General features: G+C 42.6%; 1 protein-coding gene across 10 annotated transcripts in view; it reads right to left on the reverse strand.

Annotated features, from left to right (window-relative positions):
• LOC133389305 (glypican-5-like) overlaps positions 1-19920 on the reverse strand; it is a 699994-nt gene extending 680074 nt beyond the window's left edge. For 3 of the 10 annotated variants that reach the window (XM_061636699.1, XM_061636703.1, XM_061636705.1), the window contains exon 1: positions 19112-19919. In XM_061636699.1, coding sequence (XP_061492683.1) covers positions 19112-19304 — 193 coding nt within the window. In that variant the 5' untranslated portion in view covers positions 19305-19919. Of the gene's footprint in view, positions 1-19111 lie in introns of all 10 variants that reach the window. The other 7 variants (XM_061636700.1, XM_061636697.1, XM_061636704.1 and 4 more) reach the window with 4 other exon arrangements.
• Between the last annotated feature and the right edge of the window lie 916 nt (positions 19921-20836).

A 20836-nucleotide genomic window follows, 5' to 3' on the forward strand; every position in this document is an offset into this window, starting at 1 on the left:
TTTTGGGAGCAGAAAATAAAACTGCATGTATGGTAAGTATTCCTAAATCACACCTGAATCCTTCCTTGACTTTCCCAGAACACCCTAGTGACCTTCCTTCACATGTATCTTTCCCAGAGTGGCTTTGTAGATAGTAGCCATATTTGCATATAACAGTAAGCCAAGAAGTTATGCTTGATGTGCTGTGTACAAGTGTATACAGTCCAATTGTTCCAGCTCGGCTATTCCCCCGTTCTGAGCAGTTAAACAAACCAGGAACAGAATAGTTTAGCAAGCCATCAAAAGCCAGAGTTGTGATTTGTTTTGCCCTAACAAGCTAGGATGTGTAAGCCAACAACAAACCATGGTTTAAGGCTGCCTAAGGATCCTGGCTTGCCAGAGAGAAACAAACCTTGATCCCAGGTTGAGATGTAACACCTGGATCTCAGGTTAAAATGTAACAAAAGGCTCCTTCACACAACCTATTTATTGAGCATTCATCCTGATTACACAGAGGTTAGATTATATCCTGACTTTATTGATCATTCATTCTGATTTGTTTGTGGGGCAGTTATATGACAATGAGCATTCATCCTGATTTGCTTGCTGGGTGTCAAATGAATCATTCATTTATCCCACACTTTTCAGTGCCTTTCCCAGTCACTTTCCAAACCACAAACTGGCTGCAGATGCATATGCAGTCATGGGCAAACCACTCTCCATCTCTGTTCCCGATCAGTTAAAATAGAACAATAACTGTTTCCTGACAAAGTGAAATGGCAGAACTATAAAGAACTTTGAGGAGTGATTTAATTAAGATAATTGTTATTGCCACTTACAACAAAAACATTCTTTATAATTTCACAGGTAAATCGCTGACTTTCATGAAACAGGTAACAGACTTGAGGATAAATAACTTTTAAAGTGAAGGAGTCAATCACCAGACAAAGAAAATGAGTAGGCCATCCATGAAATCTGTCAGTATACACTTTAAAACACAAGGAAGAACACATTGAGCCCAATGTGCTATGGATCAAACAAGTTACATCAAATGTCTAAAATCTGGTGAATGCCACATTCATATGCGAATGCTGACAATCTCAGATGAATTCTTTCATTGTTCAAATATGCATAGGCTTTCCCCATTTGTGGAACATACACTTGAGAGGTGACAATTGTGAGTGACAAAAATTGTTAACTTTTATATGGTAGCAGTTTTTTCAAAAGTCAGTCTTGGATGGTCAACATTTAAATTTCAGATATTCACTACAACATCTGGCTGAATCCCTGCAACATCTGGCTGAATCTCAAATGGTCTCACTGCTGCACACAAAGCAAACACTACAATACAGACATTGTGGATATGTATTTTTTTAGATCTGCTTCTCCTGTATTAAAGCCAGGTGAGTCCATCTGCACCCCAGATAAACTGATTTTAGTCATCATTCCCTTTTCCCAGGCAGCCCTAGGAATGAGTTCTACAAAGCAAGTGATGGTGGCTAAGGATCCAATATTCTCTGTACCCTCACCAGGTTATAATTCCTAGGGGTTTTTTTGGATATAGTAATGACAGTTAACACAGTATACAAACAACAGATTTAGCTTGTTCATTTATGAACATCAGAACAGCCCTGCTGGATTAGACCAAGGGCTTCTTGAGTCCAGCACCCCAGGGTATGGAATGCAAATGAAGCTACCATTTTGCTGGTCTGATCAGTGCCCAAATGGATGACTGCCTGGAAACCACAGGCATGTGGCATTGGGTCCCATGAAGAAAGAAAGTTGGGATATAAATGTAAGAAACTACATAAATTAATCGTATTCTCACAGGGGCCAACCAGATACTTAAGGGAAGCCCACAAACAATAGGACTCTCCCCACCTATCATGCCCAGCAGTCAGTATTCAGAGGCATGATGCCGCTGATACCGGAGGCAGTACACAGCCAACATGGCTAGTAGCCATTGTCATCCTCCATAAATCTGTCTAATCCCCTTTTAATCCTTGGTGGCCATCGCTACATTTTATGGGAGCAAATTCCATTGTTTAACTATGCATTGTATAAAGCAGTATTTTCTTTTGCCTGTCTTGAATCTTCCAACATTTGGCTTCATTGGATGACCCTGGGTTCTAGTATTACTAGAGGCAGAGAATAAACACCCTGTATCCACTTTCTCCACAGCATGCACAGATCAGTCCTAAAAGCCTCTGACTCTTTCATCAGTTCTACTACTAATGGAACATGGGGTTGGATCCAGACTAATTAGCTGAACCTCGGTCCCACTGAAATTAACTGGGCTAGTTTTCATGATTTCCATGGGAACTAAATACAACTAACTTTATCTGGTTCCAAACCATAAAGTTCAGGCTTTTCCCACAAATTCTGAACCTTAACAAACATATTCCAGTATACAATGGTGTTGCAGGTAAGGAAGTCCTTGCAGCTTTGGCATAATATTGCTCTGTAGCATGGCTGTTAATACTCTCCTATCCTAATCTTTTACTGTATGGGCTTCTGCAGCAAGTATTGGGCCATTTATCTACCAAAGGTCACTTACCACAATTTCTGAGGAACATCCAAGCAGTTTTAATCAATCAGTCATTCCACTACCCAAGACTCACTAGGTTAGTTGAACAGATCCCAAAGGATTTTTGAATCAAGGGAATCTGAATAACTAGAATTAGGTTATACATCCATCGTATAAAGCCTGAATTCCAGTTTATGAACAATCAAGATTAAATGTCAGAGACACTTCAATTTAAATCATAGTTCAGAAGATAAAGTTTTAATCACTTGTTCTGATGGGACAAAAGCTGTCCAGAGATAGTAAAGTAAGTGCATCATTGCACATCTGGCATATGACAGAATTATAACTTTGAAAGAATGCTACTATGCACAAAATGAGTGTCACCTCTATGAAAGATAACTCTTTTTAAAAATGAGAAGTAGGGAAATCAAGCATATGAACCATTATATAGAAATAAAAGAAATGTAATAGATAAACCCAGACAGTCTGCTCAGCCAAAATCCAGCTCAGTTTCAGTGCATGGATAATAAAAGAAGGAAGTTACAATAAGGGAGATGATGGCAAATATTAGATAAGTTGAAAGTAATGATGATTTGTATCAATTGCCTTATACCTTTCCAGTCTCTTCATTCAAAAGGCTTTGTGCTACATGCAATATATACGTGTGTCGATGCGCGTGTGTGTCTGTCTAGGTGTAATTGATTTTTCTTTGTTAAAAAAAAACCTCAGCACAATCCTTCTAAGTACATGAAAAGATGGTGTCATTTCTTGGAAGAATGTTTTCAAAATCCATCATCCTGTCCTCCCAGAGACTTGGCTGTTGTCTTCCATCACATCTGCAACTGCTACCCTGAGGCCTTCTTTTAAAAAACTTCATCAACTCTTTATGGCATCTGAACAAATAATTTCAGCCATCAAGTAAAATGTCCAAGCTCTGGACATGCCAAAAAAGTCCATGTAACTCCAATATGTCAATATTGTTCCATGATAATTATACCTTGCAAAAACCAAATATGAATGACTATACTCGTATTCAAACATGTACTTTACAAAGAAAAACAGATCCAAGCATCTTTTAAAGATGAAAATGCTTTATAACTTTCTTAGTACATGGTATGATTTAAAACCAGAACTCCCGCCCTCTGTTGTAACTGTTTTGAAACAAGCTGCTGCTAACTGAGGGTCAAATTAGATGTCACTTTAATTATGTGGCTAGCAGCACATCTGGGGTTGTTTTTGTTTTTCTTAAAGAAAAATAAATTTAATACCAAGTCAGAGGGGAGGGGATTTTCTTCAGGACAGTAAAGTGCAGGGAAGGGAGGTTTAATTCTTTCCAGCCACAATTCTGATGAAAATCCCCCCCACCCCACATAATTACCAGAAACTGCAGTTAGTGCAGACTGCTGCAACCTGATTACTGCCAGGAGTGATAGCCTGTCAGCATATAATACTTCTGCTCAGAGATCTGCACTGGTTGCCAATTTGTTACCAGGCCAAGTTCAAGGTGTTACTCCCGTTATATAAAGCCCTTAACAACTTGGGACCAGTTTACTTGTGGGACTGCCTTACCCCATATGCAGAGCTTGGAAAAGTTACTTTTTTAAACTACAACTCCCATCAGCCCCAGTCAGCATGGCCACTGGAGTGGGCTGATGGGAGTTGTAGTTCAAAAAAAGTAACTTTTCCAAGCTCTGCATATGCCCTCTCGAGTGCTTCAATATGAGGAACTGGCTCTGTTTCAGGTGCCACATAATACTTGTTCTGCACTTGTAAGAAATTGCTCTTTTAGTGTGGCAGCACTTATTCTTTGGAACTCACTGGCTACTAACATCAGGCAGGTGCCTTCGCTGTATTTCTTTCGACAACTTCTTAAAACTTTTTTCTTTAGGCAAGCCTATCCAGACACATTGATGTTGCTGTGTTTTAATCTTTTTAGTCTGTTGTTTTTAACAATATTTTTCATTACTTGTTTCAAACTGTTTTACTGATAATCTTAATTTTTTTTGTTTCTAAGTGTAGAAGTTTCTAAGTTGTTTCTACAATCAAACAGTATATAAATCTTGTTAAATACATAAATAAAAATCAAATTAACATGGAAAAAAGCTCCCATTGGCAAATAATTCTAATTGTTCTGGGGGGTGGGGTACAATCCAAGCCAATGTAAGAACATGCATACATTAAAATGTACGGTTATTAAACAATATCTATACAGAACATTAACACAGATTATAAAAAGATACAGACACATTTATTTATTTATAAAAAAATCTTTATAAACCAACCATTCATAAAATATCAAGTACAGCAGTCCATACAAATATAATAGAACATAGAATACCATAAAACAATACACAATAGCATAAAAATGACTGGCTCATCTTAAGAAAATTTAAACAACTGAATAGGCTTGTCAGTATAAAAATGCCTTCAAGAGATACCTGAAAGTCAGTATGGTCTTTACAGCAATCCTAAAAGGACCAGACAGAAAGATCTGACACATATCAGATGGGAGAGAGCTCAACAAAAGGGGAGCCAATATAAAGGTAACCCTGCAGAAGTCAACCTTATTTCTGATGATGGTGGTGGCCCATGCAGGAGGCTTTCGTCACTGGACCTCAATATACATGGAGGTATGGGAGGGCAATAGTTTCCTGAAGTAACCTGAAGCCAGGCTATACAAGGCTTCAAAAGTTGAAACTGGCTTTAGAAAAACAAATTGGCAATGAAAAGGATCCATGCAATAATAGTGTTATATCCTCCACCTGTCCAGCACTGGCTTCTATATACTCGACCAGCTGATGTTTTTGAACTGATTGAATGGGCAACTCCACATATGGTGCATTAGAAAGATGCCTTATATAATATCAAACCATTGGTTCATCTAGCTCAGTTCCATCTATGCACTGATTGACAGCCGCTCTCCAGGATTCTAGACACAAAAGTCTTTCCCAGTCTTTCCTGGAGATGTCAGATTTGAACCCAAGATGTGTTGCATACACAGCATGTTCTCTACCACTGAGCTATTGCCCTTCCCCAAGTGGTTACCAGAGCATGCAAAACAGTAATGACAAGTACTCTCTTTCTGAGAAAGGGCTGTAGCTGGTGTCTCAATTAAAGGTGATGAAAAGCATCATCAACAGAGGTTGTGACCTGAGAGTCCAGGAAACAGCCGAGACTGCAAGAGCAGCATGGTGGCTGCTGTTCTGAGTCTTCATCTCAGGTAAAGGTAAGAACTGAGAAACTATCTGGGAGGGGGAGGGACCACATAACAAATTCAACTATACTGCCCTCTCAATCCAGACAATCATATGGTACTTCCACCATGATCCCAGCCCTCTCATGTGCTTTCTGCATCCTACATCATCACTGGCTGAAGCTAGGGGGAAGTAGAAAACACATCAGTCCCATAATGTAAAACCTGTACTTTGGCTTCATCTTTGAAAGCATTTGGAAATGGAAAACATGGCCAATCTTTAAATCAAGGTGATTTAAATCTTTAAATCAAATCAATCTTTAAATCAAGCCAGCCAGCATGGCTTCTAGTCAGATATAACAGGAGCTGGAAGTCCAGCAACATCTGGAGGGCCATGTGTTCCCAATCCCTGCCCCTAGTTGTAGGGTGTCTTATATTTTTAATAGCATAACAGAAGACAGAATGTTGGCCTATTCACCTTTTTCAACACCATCAACACCAAAATTATCTTCTACTCTATAGCCACTGGTTGAACACCCCCAAATTACAGTCTGATTCTGTTCTTTGATATGGCAACAAGGTTAAACAACTTTTACACTGACAGAACATCAGAACATAAGACATTAATACCAGCATTTCTAACAGATACACCAGCACCAAGATTTAGTTAAAATGCTTCCCCACCTCACTAGAGTTTTCAGTGAAATGCAGGCAATGATATGAACCATTCAGATTCTGAATCCAACAGGAAAATTCTATAAATCCAAAGGACAACATAAAATAAAGCAGGAAAATCATTCTAAGAGTAGTTCTCAGGCCTTTCCTCTATTGTTTGTGAATGACCTCAGTTTACATAACCTAACCATCAGATCTGAAATATCTATAGCGCACAGACAACAATTAACTCACACCCTCATTCATCAGCCAGCAAAGTTGGATTTGTGAATGTGCTCTCCAGATGTTAATGCAAGGCACCTATAGAAGATCTGATAAACAAAGATTAGAACTTGCTAGCATATTGGTTGGGAAATTATTGCTCACTTGGTACAATGTGGTTAACACAAAGGTAAACATTCTGGCCTGAGTATTTACTTTGCCCCACTCTTCCTCCAAAGAGCCATATTAGCATCACCAACAATCCTGTGAGTTCGATTAGCTAAGGTCCTAATTTAAACCAACACCATCCAGAGAACTGAGCAGTGATACTGAGCCTGTAAATCTTGGCATCACAGAGATTTCAAACCCTGTGTGGGGTTGCTAGACCAGAACTCTAACAACTCCACCACCCTAGGGATTGCAGTCAGGATTTCTAAGCAGGATGAGCGTAAGATATTTTGTTGCCTGAGGCGGACAAGATGGTGCCCCCCTCTTCCACATACAGAAGTTGAATCTTACCTCAATACTTACTTCCAGAGCTTGGAAAAGTTGCTTTTTTGAATTATGACTCCCATCAGCCCCAGCCAGCATGGCCACTGGATTGGGCTGATGGGAGTTGTGGTTCAAAAAATTAACTTTTTCAAGCTCTGCTTACTTCAATACTCCAACAGCACACCCAAGGGCAGCAGACTAGTTTAGGTCAGGTGGTGCACCCAGCACTAAGAGAGGGGAATGGCTGGGGACTCAGGAGGAACAGCCTGGGAGCTGCAGCCACTGCCCCCAGCATCTGCCACCTGAGGCAGTTGTCTCACTCTGCCTAATGGTATGGCCAGCTCTGTTGCTAAGGCTCAGGCCCCAACACACGGGAAGCAAATGTTGTATCCAGTGGCTGTTCTCCCTCTGGAGGAAGGAAAACGTTGCATACAATCCAATTTGAAAGTGAAGGGGTGCTGCCTCATGCAGCCTGGGGTGAAAGGGCAAGAGCATGGCACTGGCCAGTCAAGGCTTCCCTGTGTTCTGGTGCTTTGGACTGGAGCCTGATGGGCATGGAGAAAGTAGGGAGTGAATGGCACCACCTCTCAAGCTCCACAGAAAAGCATGTCCCCTTGATTCATGCCCCTCAACCTGAGATTTTACCCTGGAGTTTCCAAGAACATGTGTAAACTCCCAAACCTAAGGACAAATCCTGAGATCTGTCAAACATTTTTAAAACTAGCCGCTTCTTTTAATTTACCTCAAATGCATTGCACAGGTGCCTTTGAAAATAGCTGCTTCAAGAGCAGTTGCTGTGGGCCTATGATCAAGCCTTTTATGGCCGTGCTTCTTGTGATTACTGACAGTGCTCCTACTCAAGTAGCAGGATCCATCCTTTGTATGCTCTTAGCAGACCCATCAACATACTTTGGTACACATTTTGAGAACTGGGAGCTTCTGTACCTCAATAGAATTGGGATCACATGGGAACATTTCGAGATATCCTTTATATCAGGGGATGGGAGTCAGATGTTACTGGATTACACAACTCTCATCGCCCTTGATCATTGGCAGTGCTAGCTCTTGCTGATAGGAATTGAGAATCCAAAAACATCTGGGGGACCACAGGTTCCCACATCCTTGCTTTATATGGATGAATATGCATCTCATTAAAAGTGTTATCAAGAATAGAGTAGCATTTCAAAAGGAAAGGATCTCCAAAATTTCAAGTTAGGGCAACCCCTCTCCAATCATAAGAACAGGTGCTTGGATGTATTACATCATGCAGTCTAAGAACTTCGTATCTCCATCAGAATAGGTGCTTGGATGCATTACATCATATAGTCCAAGAGCCTCATATCTCCACTGGAAATAACGTGGGGGCTACTTGACAATTACTTAAGTGGACATAATTGGCTTGCTCCAGCTGAAGATCTGGCTCCTGAGTCTACAGAGCTTTTTTTTTTAATGATAATTCATTTTATTTATAGACTACCTTTTGTTCAAAAATCACAGAGTGGTTCACAAGATATGATAAAACAAATTAAAAATCCCATCTGTGTACATCACTAAGATCAGAAAAATAGATTGAAATCAGACATACAGTTCGATCACAATACAGTAGCAGACCAGTGCAAATAGTCCAGCACTTAGTCTCAGGAGGTCCTCAAAGGCCAGGTGAATATATGTGTCTTTTCTTTTCTTTTAAAAAATTGTTTATGATTTTCTAGATATACATATACATGTATATATATATATACACACAATGCACACTCTGGATTCCAAAGTACTTGAAAATCAGTAGCAAGAACCTGCTAACTCTCCCCCCTCAACAGTTCCAGATATTATACAGTATCAAATTTCTTTTTCCATTTCATTTTAAAAGGTCAAACCATAACCACCCATGTATGGATGGCAGATTCATTGGGAGGTCCTGGTTGCTTATGTATTGAATAAAGTAATACCAAGTGTTAATAAATTTATCAGAGTCTGATTGTTTGATTTTAGTCCCTGGGTAAGTTTTTCCATTAAAGCTGTGTACCAAATCCTTTTAATCCATTGTTCCAGAGTAAGATTATTTACAGTTTTCCATGGTTAGACTATTGTTTGGCATTTTTTCCACTAGGAGAAAGCTCATCAGCTCCTTATGTTTCAAACCATTGTTTCATCAACAAATAACGCCAGTTTTGGATCACCAATTTTTTGCCCAGTCATTGTTCCTATGTACCTGAAAACCTGCTCCCAAAATTGTTTGACTTTGTCACAGCTCCACCACACATGGAAGAATGTCCCTAGATTATCACATCCCCTCCAGCAGTGTGAGCTAATTTTCAGGTTAATGGGGTGGCATTTTAATGGAGTGTAATACCATCTGTGTACAATCTTGATATTGTTTTCCTTTATTTTTGCAGGCACAGATGGAAAGATTTTTTATCCTAAATTCTGCTCCAATCATTCTCTTCTGTTTGATAATTTAAATCCTCTTCCCACATGTATTTTAGAGTTTTAAGTCATCAGACATCACCTCATTCATGAGCTTTGAGATACTTAAAAACAAAGAAGATTAGCCTGAGGAAAGTTCCATAGGCTTGCAAACATTCTTATGAGTTTTTCAAGACAACATTTTATTTTCTGTGCAGATGCTTTTAACATCATTTCACCCAAATATAGAACATTTTTCATGAGGTTTACTCCCTTTCACTTCTGTGTCATTCCTCCCCATTGCTATGGGAGAAAAGAATCTCTCCCCCAACAAACATGTTGTAATGAGGCAGCTTCCATGATACCTATAAATATATTAATGATGCCATATTTACAGGAAAAAAATGTTTACAGCAAAACCTCTCAGTTTGGAAAGAATGAGTCTACTGTAAATTCTTATGAAATCAGTAGGAACTTTATGTATCACATTTGTTACTTAGCTAATGGCATAGCCTTGTCATTATGTCTTTCAGCTGTCTTCCCATCATTTCTTGACTGAGTGCCAAACTAGATGTTACAAGGCAGATGTTTGCCATTCACCCCCTCTCTGGCATTGTGGAGCCCATTTCGCACCTAGGTACATCAGTGAACTAAAGGCGATGAAACAGGTTGGATGATGGCTAGACTGCAAGTGATGAAAGACAAGCTGTGAGGCTGACTGGGCATGAGTGAAACAGCATAACTGTGCCTATTGTGTGGCAGTGAGGGCAGCAAAGTAGCCATCCAGTGGAGCTATTTTGTATTTTCCGGGGTCTATTAACATGTATTTCAGAAAACCCACTGTGAATTATTCCCACCTTGGGAAGGCCATTGTGAATTATTTGCAAGACACTTTGAGGGTAAAGTTGCTCATTTCCTTCACAATCTTGACATCTCATCCACATCTACTGCAGTCCTCATTACCCAGTGCAGTGTCTGCTGTAACTTCTTAGGATAAGTTTCAGTTGATGCGGCCTGGTGACATAGGAAAGGTGCTTGTGACAATGCTGCCAGCAACGTGTCTTCTCAACCCTTGCCCTGCCTGGCTTATTAACACTTGTCAAGGGGGTATGACCAAGTGGATCCATGGTGTGGTCAATACATCTTGTGGGAAGGAGTCATCCCAACCACCCTGCAAGAGGCAGTGATCTGACCGCTTCTGGAAAAGCCCACCCTGGACCCATTGGTTTGTGACAACTACTGCCTGGTCATAAATATCCCTTTTTTAAGGAAGGTGATTGAAAGGGTTGTGGCTCAGTAATTGCAAGTACTCTTGGATGAAACAGATTATCATGACCCATTCCATTCTGGGTTCAGGCCTGGTTATGGGACTGAATAGGCCTTGGTTGCCCTGGTGGAAGGCCTTTACTGGGAGAAGGACGGGGGTGTGGCCCTTTTATTCTTACTCGATCTCTCAGCAGCTTTTGATACCATTGACCATGGTATGTTTCTGAGCTGACTTGATGAAATGGGTATCAGAGGCACTGTTTTATGGTGGTTCTGATCCTAACTCCAGGGTCGGATTCAGAAAATAGTATTGGGTGAATGTCTTTCAGCCCCCCTGGCAGTTGCACTAGCAGGGCACTATTCTCTACACAGTGCTACTTAACATCTATATGAAGCCATTGTGAGCGGGCATTAGGAGATTTTGGGTGAGGTCTCAGCAGTATGCTGATGATACCGAGCTCCATTTCTGTGTAACATCTGAATCGGGAAAGGCCATGCAAGCCCTGAACCAGTACCTGGGCTTGGTGGTGACCTGGATGAGGGCCAATAAACTGAGTCTGAATCCTAGCAAGATGGAAATGATAATTGGTCAATTGCCTGCTTTGGATGGGGCCATATTCCCTCTGAAGGAGCAGATTTGTAGCCTGGGGTACTCCTGGATCCATCATTGTCACTAGTTGCCCAGGTAACCTCAGTGGCTAGGAGTGCCTTTTACTAGCTATAGCTGGTAAGATTGCTGCAGCCATTTCTGGACCAAGATAGCCTGACCACTGTTATCAATGTGCTGGTAACCTCCAGGCTGGATTACTGTAATGCACTCTATATGGGGCTGCCCTTGAAGTTGGTCTGGAAGCTGCAACTGGTGCAAAATGCAGTGGTGTGACTGCTCACTGGGGCAAGACATTGCCAACATGTCACTTTGCTGCTGAAAGAATTGCACTGGCTGCCCATTAGCTGCTGGGCTAAGTTCAAGGTGCTGGTTTTGGTGTATAAAGTCCTAAACACCTTGGGACTAGGATACCTGAAAGAATCTTACTCCTTTTATATCCAGTCGGTCACTGTACTCTGCAGGTGAGGGCCTCCTGCAAATACCACCTTACCAGGAGGTCCGCTCCACACAACATAGGAAGTGGACCTTTAGTGTTGTGTGGCACTGACACTTTGGAATTCACTCCCCTTAAATACCATCTCTGACTTTTCAGCACCTTCTAAAGACCTCCACTCTCAACAAGCCTTTTAAGTAGAGGCCTTATCTCAGTCTACATCTATGTTGGAAATGTTTTTAAGATGTTTTTAAAGATTTTCTTTTTAAAGATTGTTCAAGATGTTTTGTTTTTAAAGAGGTTTTTAAGAGGGTTTTTTCCTTTTGTTTTTAAGATGTTTTCTGGATGTGTTTAGCGTTTTATTGCCTGTTTGCTGCCCTGGGCTCCTTTTGGGAGGAAGGGAAGAAAGGGCAGGATATATATATATATGAGTGATACATTTTATTTATTTATATAAAATGTAGTAATTTTTTTAAAAAATTAAAAGGTGCTCCTGATATGTTGCGAATGGAGGAACTGCTTAGACCTTCTTCCCACAGTCAAAATCACACTCACACACACACACGGGTGGAGAAGAATACAGGTACCTATTGCACTGCACTTTTAATAAATCCATAGATGTATTTTAAAGCACATAGATGCTCTCCTGTTTTAATGAAGCAACTAGAAGGACAAAGCTTTATGTCAGATTCTTCATGTACAGTCATTTATCAATATAACATTCATATATACTCATGAAGACTTCTATTTGGACTGGAAGAACTGCTTAAGAACACAGGAAGAGCTCTGCCGGATCAGGCCAAAGGCCCATCTAGTCCAGCATCCTGTCCTCACAGTGGCCAACCAGATGCTGATACCTATGAGAAGTAGGGATGGGTAAGAATTTCAATTCAGTTCACATTTCAAACAGAATTTATCAAATTCACAATTTCTGAAACAATATGAGAACCGAAACAAAGCCATCCTTTGAAATTTGCATTTATTAGAATTTTGGGATGCAGTTCGCCAACTAAACAACATTTACAAAAATGCACACATTAGGGAAAAGTGTGCATACAAATGAATACACGAGTGAAAATAACATGCAAAAAGGCATGAAGTTATGAGAAATGGCTTGCAAAGATGTGTACCTTTGTCAAAACTGCCTACAAAAACGTGTTTATTTGGAGAAATTAGCACTAAAATGGTGGAGAATTTTTATGAGGATTTTTTTTAAAAAATTGCAGATTGCTGCAGAAATGTAGAGAACTGAATTTAACATTGGAAAAATGAGAAACTGAGAGAACCGAAACAAACAGATCTTTCCATCCCTAATGGGAAGCCCACAAGTAGGACATGAGTGCAACAGCACTCTCCCCATCTGTGATTCCCAACAACTGGTATACAGAGACATATTGCCTCCAAGTAAACAGATGCTCTCCTATATGAATAAGGCAATAAAAAAGACAGAACTTTCTATCAATTTCTTCATACAGTCCATCAATGTATAATTCATATATACTTCATAGCAAGAAAAAAATACTACTAACCTCCAATTAAGAACATGCATTTGGGAAACGGTTTAAGACTAAATTAAGAAGACATAAGATAAAAGACACAGCTGCCTAACAAATATTGTTAAGAACATGGGAAACATTTAATGTGCAGTGAGGATCAATATCACCTTTTGTACACATCTTTATACCCTTAATTAAAGGGCATGTCAGCCAAAGTTTAAACGCGTATTAACTTTTCACATCTGTAGCTATTTGTTATTTTCTGGGAAACTAGCTTGTTATTTTCAAGGGAGCTAGCATGGGTCTAACAAGGCAGGAAGAAAACAACATTCCTCTGCAAAGCCTCAACATTTATACAGTTTGGAAGACTGGCCAACTATAAAAGTCAAAAAAGTACATGGATAGGTTCCCAGTGGCACCCATGCAGCATCCAGAAAAGTTTAGAAGATGAAATACCTGCAGTATTGGGCTTTTATGTATAAAGACAAACATAAAACAGTAGCTTGTGAACCAGATAAATTGTGCAGAACAGCAAATCTGAGCATTTGTAGCTGTCATGCAAGTTACCCTGCTGGAATTCCTTCTGCTGCACAACTATTCAAGGTGCATGCATTTGACCCGCTTTTCACCTGGCCACCCTAGTCCAGCCCCAGATCTCCACCATGGTTTACACCACAAACTTTACAGTCCCCTTCTCACACATAGTGTTCAAAAGGGTTCCAAATTCCACCACAACCATTGTTTTGAGTTTTTGAAACTTAATACTATAATCTCTCGCCACCACTGGAGCACAAGGCAGCCCTAAGCTAAGTACATCCAGAATAAGGGGGAAGGAATAAAGAAGCAGCACCCAACTTCAATTACATTTGAAAAGATCCTTGTTTTTGCACACTAATTTTTGGAGACTAAAAACAACTATTCTGATGATGATGGTCATCATCCATTTATCTAGTGCCATCAAAGTACATGGGTGATCTCCAGAGTACAAGAGGATATGCTCCTGCCCAGACAGCTATAATTTGACACAGGGGAGATGATAAGAAGAGGAAGAAAAAGGAGGTGGGAGTAAATAGGAAAGGTGCATGTGCTATTTTCACATTTGCACAGACTTAAGTACAATACCGGATGAATTATATCAGGAGTGGCTATCCTCTCTGGTTGTTGGACTCATAGGCAGGAACACAGAAAGTTGCCTGGTCCGGGGGAAATTTGGGGGGAACCCCTCATTACTGTCAACACTGTCTGGCAGTGGCTCTCCAGAGTTTCAGGTGAGTCTTTCCCACCCCTACTTGGAGACACCAAGGATTGAACCTGGGACCTTTTGCAGGCAAAGCATGTGCTCTACCACTGAGCTATGGCCTTTCTCTCAGCCCCAGCCAGTATGGCCAATAGTCATAAAAGTTGTAGTTCAGCAACATCTGGAGGGCCACAGCTGAGCCACCTCTGGACTAGAAGGTTGTGCCAAAAGGCTGCATGGAAAATGTGAGTTTTAAGGAGGGATCATTATGGGGGAGAGAGGGCGGGTCCGAGCAAAAGGAGCAGGAAAAGAGAAAGGGCAGAGTCCTTTGGACAGACAAAGGTGCTACTGCTAAAGGAGTGAAGGTTGGCTGAGAGATGTACTAGAATATGAGAGCAGATAAATAAAGGGGTGTAGCTATGAAAGGCCTTGAAAGGAAGGACAAAGAGCAATGGATGCAGGTGGGAAGTGAGCATAGATATTTAAGGAGAAGCTTCACAGAATCAGAGTTATGACAGAGGTGAATGATTTTGGCAGCAGAGAACTGAAGACAGACAAGGGGACCATAAAGCAGTGGTCAAGGCACGAGACGAAGAGGACATGAACAGAGTTTTTGTGGAAGAGGCAGAGAGAGGAAAGGCTGTAATGTTTTAAACAGAGAGAGGCCACATGGATTTGGCAACAGGACTAGTTATAGGAAACAAAAGGATAGAGGAGTCAAAGATCTCAGTTGTTATCACACTTTGAGGAACAAATTACCAACTTCTTAAAGGGGGGGATAGAAGGAAGTATATGCTTTTAACTACTGTACTAGATTTGTTATCAGAATATTTATAAACTTAGAATTTTTATGTAGCTCAATAAATCTAACACAAGTTTTAGGCCACCTCTTTAATCATGAAGTATAAAGTAACTTTTCCTGTAAAGTTTTCTGTAAAGTTTACAGAGTAATGCCTCCTAGGACAGGGTAGGAGAAAAGCACTCTACATATGCTCAAAAGCATTGTTTCCCTTATTATTTTACATCACATGATCCAAGCTGAGCTGGCATCATAAACAAGATATAGGGCATAGTCCTAGCTTATATAAAATAATTGCCTACAGCTGTGCCGCCAGAAAATTAAAAAAATTAAAAAAATAACACCAGGGAATACTATAAAAGCACTTTTAGCCCTACATACATTTTACTACAGGATTTAAAAGCCCTTCTAATACAGTTTGGCAAAAGCTCTAAGACTGCAGTCCTATACATGTCTGCTCAGAAGTAAGCCCTGCGGAGTTCAATGGAATTATCTCTCAGGGAACTGCAGCCTCAAGAGTATTTATGGCTGGCTGGCTTATTTAAATTTTTTATTATGACATTTCTAGCCCACCTTTCCCCTGCTCCCAGTTTTATCCTCACAACAACCCAACAGTAAGGAGTACATAAAGGTTGGTTACAAGAGTGTCACAGGCACCTACTGGTTAGTGCCTGAGACATCTGTAAAGGGCATTCCCCTCTCCTCCAATCACTTTCAGACAATTTAAAAGGTCTTATTTTAACCCTTTTGAACACTGTATAGAAGCATTCAAGCATGAAGGACTTTTGTGGTGCCCCAAAACAAAGACACCAGGGCTGCAATCCTATACTCACTCACCTGGGAGAAAGCTTCTTTGAAAACAATTGGGTGGCACTGATAGGATAGTAAAACCAGTAGTTCACAATGTAGCACTAGGGTCCCACCATTCTGTCAGAGAATATGTGTGTCTGCATGTGCATGAGTGTGCATGTGTGTGAGATTTTACTTGTTTAGAAGTTATGCCCCCCTCCCTTCAGTAGTGTGCTGCATCTAGTCAAGTTCATGTTTTCAATGCCATATTTATGTGAGAATCACCCATCACTGTCTGTCTCCTTTCCAAGAACAGAGCCATTATAAGTTTACTTCCCATTTATCTGCCCTTTGCATTGGCATATGAAAGAGCATAATCCAATATCTGCTGGAGAGAACAACACCTGTCAAATGAAGAGAGACGGGAGAGGGAATCAAAACTTAATGTACACATTTACCCAGGGGTCACTGTTAACTGAAATATTTAAACGTTCTTTCATATAAGCGACTTCTGTGGTGGTGGAGACCATCCCTGTCTTCAGTTTTCATAAAATAAGTTTAAGAAGAGAGGAAAGCAATTCACTGAAATAAATAGTACATGATGTAAGATCAATTTCAGTGAAAGGTGCAAAAGCTACATTTGATATATGTATAGGCAGTTACTGTAATGAAAGGCAGAACTGCTACTTTTAATTATAAGAAAAGTTTCCTTTTGACTTTTCTGCAAAATGTACTTTATTGTAATCCACCTGTGACTGAGCTAAAACTGATGCTATAACATTTTTTCCACTTTGCATGAGTCTTGCAACAAAGTGGTCTGGGTTAAATTGTTTCTTGGCATTCTTCCAACAATTCAGCAAGCTTGCACCTAGAGATCTTTTGAGCCTACAATTCTAAACTAGCTATTAGTGGAGATTCTATCTGTCTCTTTTTCTCAGACCAAATGATCCCAGCAATCTAATTTGGTGCTGCAATACCGTCATTTTTCTGTGCCACGTGAAGAGATTTGCTAACAGCCTGGCTCTCTGTACTGAGACTGACCAGCAGCAAGGCTTGGCTACAATAGGAACTATATGAAGTTCCTAGGAAGTACAGAACAGGGTGCAGATGGCAGGGAGGAGGGGGTACATATTCACCTCTTGTGCCTCTGACTTTATTATTGGTTTCCCCTCCCTTCCATTAATCTGATTTACCAGAAGAATATTTTTCATTTCTGTGATCTGTTAACTCAAACAGTGGATTCTGGACAGTACTCAAATTATTAGAGGGAAAGTAGGGAGGCCCTTAATTAACTCAAGATGCCCTGCTCCTAGACTCACCCCCCATTTTATCCAAATCAGGCTTCCCGTAGCCTTCTAAATACAGCAGTTAAGGTGGTTTAGCCGCTCCTGTAATATGAGCTGTAGTCCTTGCCTAGTACTTCCCCAAAGGGCCAAATGGGGAGAAGCCCCATGATTTGTTGTGTTTTGTTTTACGTTTAGCAATCTTGCAATAGGCTTGTATTTCCAGAATGTTCTTCTGAAGAGGCAAACCTGATGGCCTGCATCAAGGCAGCCGTCCCTGGCACAACGTCACAGGAGAGGCCACTGGACTGAGCAGCTGATGCTGAAGCACAGCAGCCCCCAAAAGGCTTGGCTTCAATTGCAGGGGTGGAGGAGAGGGCCCTGGGTCATGCACAGCACCAGCATCCTATCCCCCCCTCAGACTCAAAGGGAAGGTGGCAGAGCATAAGGTGCCCACAAAAAGCAAGCCTCTCCCTTCCAGGTGCCATGGCAGAGAGGAGTAGAACTTGCAGGAGGAGCCACTTCCCCACTTCCAGTCACTTGCTTACTGTCTCTCTTTCTCTGAGTGGTGCATGGGGAGGATTGGGCCTGGTGAACTGCCCCAAAAGAAAGGCCTCTCCCCACTTGGTCACCCTCTTGCTTCAGGTGTGCAGCCAGGCCTAACCCCCACCACAGCAGTGCCCAAGGAGAGTGTGAGCTGGGCAAGGGAGAAGCTGGGTCCTCCTGCAAGGAGGATCTGCCTCATCCAGTCTCCGAGGGGGGGCGCAGGTGAAGCCATTACTTGCCCAACTCAGCTGTGCAGGAGCAGCATCCAAGGACTGGCTGCAAGTGATGGCTGCAAGGAGTAGTGATGCTCTGCTTTCTTGCACTAGCCTGCTGTCTCCCTCTGAGAGGCTCAGCCTAGTGCCCGCTCTCTCTCCTTGGGCAGCAGACTGGGAAGGACTGGGCTTGGCAGGGCCATCCAGAGTGAATGAGGGAGCAGAAGCCAGCACTACCTCTGTTTGGTAGCACAGTAGGGAGAAGCAGACTTGCACCCCCTCCCCCAAAGTGGATGATGCTCCTTGCACAAACCTCTGGCTTTTGCCTTCGCCTACGCCTCTGGGTCAGCAGAGAGCAGCGCCCTCTCTCTCTCTGCAGTGCCACAGAGGTCCCAATCTTGTCCCTTCCATGTCCCCCTGCAATCAACCAGCCACCTCTGCTTGCCCTCTTTCTCTTATCAGCCGAGCGGTGAGGACTGTGACTGGAGGGAGAGGAAAGGGGGCGTGCGCCCGAAAGGCATGTCACCTAGAGTCCCACATTAACTCGACGGGGGAAAAGGAAGAAATCCAAGCAATCCCAACGCGAAAGCGTTTTTCCAGGGAATTGCGGCAACCTCCTCAAGGCAACTTACCCTAACCTCCGCTTCTCCCCATCCCTAAGCGTTGGATCCCTAAGCAAACCAACTCCGACCAGACGTTTCAAGCAGCCGAGAGGCCGGTCTCTCTCTGATTCTGCGCCTGGCCGACTGATTGCCCCTTCCGCTGCCTCAGTCGGCGTCTCTCTGAACGCGCTCGGCGTTTCCCACCCGCTCTCGTCCCGTTCTGTCAGAAGGCGGACCTACCTTTTAACAACCACTGTCCAGATGCCCTAAGCGGGATAGGGAAGCGGGGTGAAGCGTGTCCCACACGGGGAAAGACTTAGGAGATCACTGGTCTAAAGGGGAAGGGGAGGGAAAGCGTGAATACTAACCGGCTGTGGGAACATCGGGCACCAGATAGATGGGACCGATCTGCCGGAGCTGAAACGCCGTCCTCACTTCGTGGCAGCTGGGATTCTTGACTCCGGAGACCCCAATGCATAGTCCGGCAGCGGCCGTCGCTAGCAGCAGGAGCCCGAAGCGTCGCCGGCACAAGAAGACCCCAAGGTTCCTGTCACCGGCCATTTCCACATTCCCCACCAGGGACAGAGATAAACCAGGGAATCCCAGCCCGTCCCCAGAAAGTAAATCAGAACAAACACGAGAGCAATGGAGAGGAGGAGGAGGAGTGGGCTGGAAATGGGTGTCACCCACGACCAAGCTACGAGCAAAGTTGGTCTGGGCAAACTTGGGAGTTGAAGAGGGGGGTGGGGTGAGACTGAAAAGGCAGGAGTCCGGCTCGAGACGTGTGCTGCACGCTGCCTATCGAACCCTGAGAGCAGCAACGTTCCAGCCTTAGAACGCTGAAACTCTTCGAATGCGTTTTCTCCTTTTCTTTCCCCACTCAGCGTTCGAACCTTAGAACGCTCAAAACACCGTCAAGCCGGGAGAAACGCTAACGTTCGAAACGTGCCTTTTCGTCCCCTCCTCCAAACTGCGCTACCTCCAATGAACGCGTCTGGCAGGGGGTGGTCGCGGTCCCGCCGCCCAGCCCTCCTTGCACAGTAGTGTCTGTGAAGGGAAGAGGCCGATCTGTTCATTGGCTTGTGCTATAATTAGGGTCCTTTAAATAAATAATTAATCCAAGACCAAGAAAGAAAGAAAATCTTGAGGAAACCTCATTTCAAACGGCACTGACGCGGCAGATACCGTGCAAAGTTGTCGCGGGACAGCTCTGCTATAACGCGGGGAGGTGGCGGCGTTTACAGCGGGTGCCAGGGACAGCCCTTGCTGCATGGCGCCTCTGACATTCTGGCACATGCGAGACGGTCTCCTTCGTCAATGAACGGGCGTGCCGATATCAGATTATGCTGGGGATCCAATTTTTAAAACTGCGTCCCAGTTAGGTGCACAGTGCACAAAGAAGAAGAAATCGTCGTGGGGTTGTGTCAAATATACATACACAAACTTTCGGCGGAGCGAGGTAACTGAGGGGCAGGAAGCAGTGACCAGGAGATGCTGGAGGGCAAAGCTGTGTGTGCCCTATGGCCTACCCAGAGCCCCCTTTAAGAACCTGCTGTCCTCAGGTGAAGAAGAGGATGCTGGCCAATCCCAAGTGCTGAAGTAAGATTCGGGCTGATTGATTTCTTTTTTCAAAAAAATCATTTTATTGTTATATACACATTTAACAAAGAAGAAAAAAAGAAAGGAAAGGAAGAAAAGGGGGAAGAGTAAAAGGGAGGGGGGGAAGCCTGTCTGCTCACATTAAAAATACAATGCCCATCAATGCATCCATCTTTATTTAAACATATAAGTCAATATAAGCCATCCAAATGTCCAGACAGGTATCCGCATGAGACTTGGTCTGACTGATTTCTGTATGTGGAATGGAGGGTGTGTGTGCCATTCTATCCTTCCCCTCAGGCAGGAAATTGACTTGGCTTGACCCTACTTACTTGCTTATGCGGGTTTAACAGCAGCTTGGTTTGCAAAGGAGCACATTTACCTCCATGCCCAGAAAAGCTCCACTGCTGCCAATATCTGCCAAGTAAGGGCTGGGGATGTCAGGCAGTGGTGGAAATAAAGGTGAAATTTGGATAGTTCAGAATCAGACATGG

Source organism: Rhineura floridana, chromosome 7 (assembly GCF_030035675.1).
Source record: "Rhineura floridana isolate rRhiFlo1 chromosome 7, rRhiFlo1.hap2, whole genome shotgun sequence".
Classification (NCBI taxonomy): Eukaryota; Metazoa; Chordata; class Lepidosauria; order Squamata; family Rhineuridae; genus Rhineura; species Rhineura floridana.